General features: G+C 41.5%; 1 protein-coding gene across 2 annotated transcripts; it reads right to left on the reverse strand.

Annotated features, from left to right (window-relative positions):
- Positions 1–718: 718 nt before the first annotated feature.
- On the reverse strand, positions 719–6,141 carry LOC119363633 (putative formin-like protein 21a). 2 transcript variants are annotated; one of them, XR_005174195.1, is made up of 2 exons: positions 5,540–6,141; positions 719–5,287 (listed from the first exon to the last, which is right to left on the reverse strand). XR_005174195.1 is itself a non-coding variant. In XM_037629007.1 (2 exons), exons 1-2 carry the CDS (start codon positions 5,836–5,838, stop codon positions 1,434–1,436), a joined length of 366 nt encoding a protein of 121 aa, XP_037484904.1. In that variant the 5' UTR covers positions 5,839–6,141; the 3' UTR covers positions 719–1,433. The 2 variants fall into 2 exon arrangements, 1 of the variants encoding a protein (XP_037484904.1); XM_037629007.1 differs by having other exon boundaries at positions 719–1,500.
- Positions 6,142–6,619: the final 478 nt, after the last annotated feature.

The raw sequence follows: 6,619 nt of genomic DNA on the forward strand, positions 1-6,619 counted from the left end.
CAGCCCGGCACCAATGTGCTGGACTCGCCATACACACAGACACACGCTGGTCACCGAGGCGAGTTATGTTTATTCCTAACACGTAGGAGAACGGCGACGGTGCAGCTTAGCTAGCTTAGCTAAGCAAGCCATGGATCCTCACCACGAGAACATGCAAGAAGTCGTCGCTGCCGAGGTCGGCGTCGCCTCACAGCCATCACGAGCTCAGGCGGACACCCTCACTGCATCCATGCGACATGTCAGCAAAACCAGCATCAGAAACCACTTAGTAGGGCCTTAGGGGGTGTTTTGTCCGGTATTATAATGTTGGGGGATTAAGTAACCGGTTTTTGAGTTGAAGGGGCAATGTGGCCCAAACCTGAAAGTTTAGGGGGGGTATATACATTTAACTCATCTATTGTCATATAGAAATGTCTATTCCCTTTTACATGCCACCCTCGTTTTGCGTGATTTAACTTCCTCACTAATTTGTTTTGTATTATGTGTGTCAAATGTTGTGAAAATTATACCATGGGAAACTTCGTGCAAATACGAATCCGGTGATATGTTCTTTGTGAAATATAACCCATGTTTAATTAGTCAAACTCCATTTTTGGAAAGTGTGTGCGCCATGTATTGAGGGAGGGAGGAGCATCCACAATAAACAATGTCCTCATGCTTTCTTCTGAGGTGGAACGACTTCAAATCTATCAAATCAAAAACAGCTATATCAAAAACATTGAACAATAGAAATATAGATATATTTCTCTCTAGAAAAAAAAGTTCTATCCACTGCATTACATACCCAGTTCCATTTTTGAACCAAACAACATGGACGTATTTTATGTGAGAAGACACCACAAGATGTAGTTATCAAAGTCTAAAATCTACAGGGCAAACGTGAGATCTCCAACATAGGTCATTGCCAATTTTACACCAGCTAGAAACAACACTCAAAAGCATCGAAGTTAATTATGATAACTGAACTTGAGAGCCCAGTCGTCGCATGTTCTTCCAGTGGTTGCCAAATGCACATATAGGACCATGAGTCCCATCACCAAAGGAGAATGAACCGCACGGCGCTATAAAGGAATGAAAGAAGGGTCTGTTAGATGAACATGCTAAAATATCATGCTAAAGAAATGGATATACAAAAAGAAGGCAAGGCCCCAAAAGGGGACTCAGGGAATAGTTGCTCTTTACTAATCTTTATGGTTTGAAATTGACCTAATGCTTCAATAAAAAAGGTACCGATTCAATATCCCCTGGGCGGAGAATGTCATTGTCGTTATGCGCCAAAAAGATCATGCTCCTTGTAGGTTGCGGGAACATATTTACATAGCTATGCGAATAATTCAGCAAAAAATATACAATCCCATTCCTACATGCTCGTGTTAGTATCCTCATAGTAGAGGGGAGATTGGTTAGGATTGATTCAGACATACCTTGGCTAATCATGCAACTTTTCTCCATGAACCAAAGTTCCAGCCCAAGCAAGTGAAACATACTTGCAAGTGACTCCTGCAGAAGTTATTAGTAAAATAAGCAAGCAGTATTACTGTTGCGGTAAGTTGTAATGAACCTGGGAAAAACTGACAGAGCATGTCCGTCCACGTAACATGAAGGTTATGACTTATGATAGAATTCAAGAAGCCTAATCATACAGCTGAAATGCTCTTCGAATGTTGTTGGTCCCATGAACCATGAAAAAATTAATCGAAGGACATTTTTATGTCAGAACCACATGGTTCATGGGACTGGGTATATGATATGTAGTATACAGAGTGGGTATATGATATTTAACAAAGATTTGCATAGTATTACACATCACATACCTTGGCTGAACATCCAGATCTCTTTTAAATATGATTGATATAGAACTACAAAAATATGTGTCCCCGCAGCTGCACACAATCGACCAAATGTTTCATAAAGAACACTACCAATATTTTTTTACCGTTAAATCAGTGCTGTTAACAATCCTCCACCATCTCCGGCTCACAATCCACCAAACCTCCCATACCCACACTTCTAACATGATATCGTGATTCAAGTAGTGCTCAGAAATTATAAGTATAAGGCACATCTTAATTCTCCTTCTCTGGCTCTCTTCTCCTTGAATCATTTTCTCCCTTGAGCTCCTCCTTATTAAATTTCAGAAACAAGGTAGATTTTAATGCATAAGCAAGCAGGTAAATTTTAGTACAACAGGACCGAGTATCTTGACAAAGTTTCAGTAGAAATCCAATTTTAGTATAAGGGGATATTTTAGTAGCTTCAGAACAAATTCAGAACAAGGAATTTTGGTAGCTTCATAGAAGTTTTACTATGAATATGAAATAGAAGTAGTTGTCCTGAGAGCTGAATAAACTATGTCATTGGCATAACAGCGTTACCTGCAAAGTAACTCAAGCAGCAACATCACTGTTAATCCTGTTATTAAAGAATCATGAGTGCATCAAGCTTAGTAATGTTGATTGTAGTATCAGGATGCAGAATGTTAGTAACCGCTTCTGATTTTTCAAACATGTATACAACTACATGCCTTCAGTATTTTCCGCTGACAACTAAAGGAAGGAATCAAAAGTCTAAAAGTTATAACTGGAAACGTCACATTATATTCACAAAATTTATTGTTTGCTTGTTGTTTAATAAGCTAAATCCCGCTAAATGTGGTGATCTGCTAGAAAGATAGGACTCAGATCCGAAATACTACAAAACTAAAAACGATTGTCCCCAGAATTGTGATCGCACAATGCAAATAAGCAATACCTGACAGAACTGTTCAAAACCACATCTCAATTCCAAAATTTCTAGCAGTTCTTTCCTTCCAGCAACTAAAATAAACCATGAAAATGATAACAGTCATAATTTTTTTATCAATTATGGTGAACTCAATCATGAACAATTACCAAAATCTGAAGTACCACTAAAATTCTCTTCCTCTCCTGAAATTAATAAAAGAAGAGATATAAGAAATTCCTCAATCCAACACATGGAAGGCATATCTATATACCTACTTCTCACACATCTTTTCTCCAAACTACTTCAGAATTTTCATAAGACGCTGAGAGTGTTACAACGATATGGTGAGAAAACAAACAAAAAGCTTCTACATTCCAGTCCTAGGAGATCGAAACAAGAGAAGCATCAAGTAACAATCAACCACAGATTGAATTCCAAAACGGTAATGCGAAAGAATGAATTAGAACCACAGCTTGCAGTATCTGGTAATTGCAACAAACTAGCAGTCCTGGAAGTACGCAGATATATTGTCTAGCAGATTTTAGGCTAAGAATCTCTTATGAAGATTGCAAAGTCTGGCATGCCCTTAACTGTTTAATTAAAGAATGTAATCATTGTCTAATCTTGCATAGCCATGCAAACAAATTAACTGTTTTTAAATCAAATCTCACCATTACATTTGATTGTAGATCTAACCAAGGGTGTGGGGTGCATATGCAGTCTATTAATCTTGACATAAACTAAAAAGTGATTACATTGACGTGATGCAGTTCATTGGTCTTGATAGTTAGCTGATATAAGTGACATAATAAGTAAGGAATTTCACACAACGAAGGTTCCTGATCAATATACATATTCTAAATTCCCTACAAACCTCGAGCATGTTAGGAACACCTGGACATGCTTCCTTTAAAAGCTAGAAAAATATCTACGTAACATAGCACAAGTAGATGAAGAACTTTTGAATGATGATTTGGGGAGAGCTCTTGAAGCTATTAAATAGGTATAGACGGGGAGGATTGGATGAGCATTATAAATTCCAAGAGTCAGAGCATTGTCACTTATATTAGCTAATATCAGTACAGGGGGATGCAACTGAAGAATAGTAGATTCGTCAGAGATAAGTAGAGGGAATGCAACTGAAGAATAACAGTCGGTCCAGCAGTGATTTTTTTAAATGAATATATTTTGATTGGCTCAAAATCCTCTTGTGTTCTGATGCTATGCAGCCATTGATTGAGAGTTCATGTTTTTTTGTGGGATGAACAAAATAAACTTGGTGGCAGACTGAAACTTTTGGCATCATGGTACGTCCCTCTTAATGGTTTACACCTCTTCTCAAATTCTGAAATTAAACAATACTCGTGCCTGGCCTCAGAAACCAGGTTCAGGAACAATTCCCTTCTTTTGTGTGCAGGTAAACACAATAGTCATTGTTATTTGTATGGTTTATGGCAGGTCATCGTTGATGAAAACTGATAGGAAATTCAAGGTTAATGTAGTGGATAGCTTTGAACTACAGTTTTGTGGTTATATCTCTGGTGATGATTGCAGCGGGTAACTTGTTGACGTATTTCCACCAGCATCTTTGGGATCCAAGTGTACTTCAGATTACCGTTCTATAGTTTACCTCTCTAAACAATTCAACTTCTGTTTACTGTTGTAGTATATAGTTTACTTCTCTAATCAGTTCAATAAATAATATTATCACTGGCCCACTGAAAGAGTTATTTGGTTCATTTGCCCGTCTGAATATGTAGTGGCCACAGAATTGACATAGCACAGGTTGAGTGTTGTACTTCTATTAGCAAAGATCATATGTGGTTCATATTTTCATATGATTTGCTCGTCAGCTAGAAAGACATTGCCTAGGAACATACAAGCAGCCAAAACATGTAGACAACACCAGATTTTAAAATACCCTTCCCATCGGAGCTCCTTCAGTTTAGAGGATCTAAGGTATAGGTAATAGATCTCACCTGAATCAACAAGATGAGTACCTCTGAATGGAACAGATGGTGTACTACTCGATGGGGGTTGTGAGCTGATTGTAGTTCTGTTGCTTCAGAGTTGTGAATATGCAGGTTGCACTATCCATACATACCTATTAGTTATTCATCAAAAAATCAGTGGACTTCATAAAATAGTTGAAGTAATGCCACAATCCAATTTCATGGTCCTTGTATATGAGAGTGGACTTGTACAGTCTGTTACAGTATAAGAAATCACATACCTTGCCGTGATATTTGAAGGCAAGCCTACATGAAAGACCAACATCAATAGTAGTCAGACAGTGTGCATGGCCGACTGTTGCTTATGGTTTGGTTTAGTTTTCTTAAATTTGTCTGGTTTAGTTTTCTTAAATTTGTCACATGGTTTCAGGTTGGGTATGGTTAAGTTACCCAGCCATTGCCAGATTTAGACACCATGCCCCAAGGCATAAGCATGCTACCATTGTCTTGGAGGACGGGGCAGCGACCTGCTGGCGCTGAGTAACGACTGTCGCCCGCATACCCTAGCGGGAGGCGATGTTCGTCGCCAGAGGACGAGAGGTTTAGCCCACCTGCAAGTTAACAAGTCCAACAGCGTTCAATCCGTCCCAACCTACTGACACCGAATCCACCTTGAAAGACAGAGCAACCAGATCGAATCTCACGAGCGCTCACTCCACCAAGACGCATCCAGTGAATCCATAGGCAGGACGATCGACGGCACCGTACCTTTCCTCTCTGTTCATCGACCCACCAGCCACCGCCAGCCTCGCGACAAAGCATAGCGCTGCAAAGAGAGGAGGAGACAGGTCCTGGGATCTCACCTTCGGCAGGCGACGTCAGCGGCGGCGGCAACCCCGACGAAGATCTCCCTGGGGTCATGCCCCTCTTGGAACTCGACGGCGGCCGTGGCGAACCTCTGCCGCGGTGTCCCGACGGCGACCTGGAGGTCCGCAATGAAGGTGGTGGCGGCTCCTCCAGGACCTCGGCGGCAGCAAAGGGATCTGCGATGGCGGCCAGGGACCGGCGGCGGCGACGGCGAAGGGATCGGCGGCGGCGATGGCGGCTGGGGCGTGGGTTCTCGTAATCTCGTCCTCGGTGGCGGTGCAGGCGGCGGCGTCATGGTGATCCACGACGGCGGCGACGGTCGCCGGCGGCTCCCTGGTTCGGCGGCGGCGGCTGCATCCCGGGAGAGGAGGAGCAGCGGCTTGGGATCTCGTCCGCGTCTTTCCTGCGAGGTCCGCGGCGGCGGAGGGAGAGTTGGGTGAGTGGAGGGGCGGATCTGGCCGCCGGCTGATTCCTTGGGTACGGGTGCGGGGAGAGGGCGGCGGCGGTCGGGATGGATCGGCCAGGGAGGGGGAGTAGTGGTGGATCGGGCGTGAGAAGGTCTGGTCGGCGGGGGAGATCGATCTGCTCGGGGCTCGAGGGTTTTTTTCGCAAAGGTTTTTTTGGCAGAGATGGGATGATGATAAAAAAAACGGTGATGGGGGATGACGAAAATAAACCGCGCGGACTATTCATCAATTGCTCTATTAGGAGTAGAGGTGCAGAATTTAGGTACTTTTTCAAAAAATTCAAACATTTGTTGGAAATTCTGAATAAAATTTTACAAATCAAATAAAGTTTTGAAATCCAACAGTTTTCAAAAATTTCACTTTTTTAGAAGCATGATATATTTCGAAAATTTGAACAACATTTTTTAAAAGCATGAACATTTCAAAAAAAAAAGGATATATATTAGTTCAAAATGTTAATTATATTCTTTTGAAAAAAGAATCCAATAATTTTAAAGAGATATGAAGAGCGTGCAAACTTAAGAAGTAACATTCTGAACAATTTTATGAACACAACTTGAACACTTGCTTTCTTTCTGACTTATTATGTGGCAAATGTAACTTCGTGAA

The sequence above is a fragment of the Triticum dicoccoides genome, chromosome 2B (genome assembly GCF_002162155.2).
Source record: "Triticum dicoccoides isolate Atlit2015 ecotype Zavitan chromosome 2B, WEW_v2.0, whole genome shotgun sequence".
Lineage (NCBI taxonomy): Eukaryota > Viridiplantae > Streptophyta > Magnoliopsida > Poales > Poaceae > Triticum > Triticum dicoccoides.

Excerpts from the sequence above, each read along its gene's own strand:
- LOC119363633 (XM_037629007.1), bottom strand. The coding sequence starts at position 5,838 with ATGACGCCGCCGCCTGCACCGCCACCGAGGACGAGATTACGAGAACCC. Across the intron at positions 1,501-5,539 it reads GCTGACGTCGCCTGCCGAAG|GAGTCACTTGCAAGTATGTT; the intron begins GTGAGATCCCAG and ends TAACTTCTGCAG.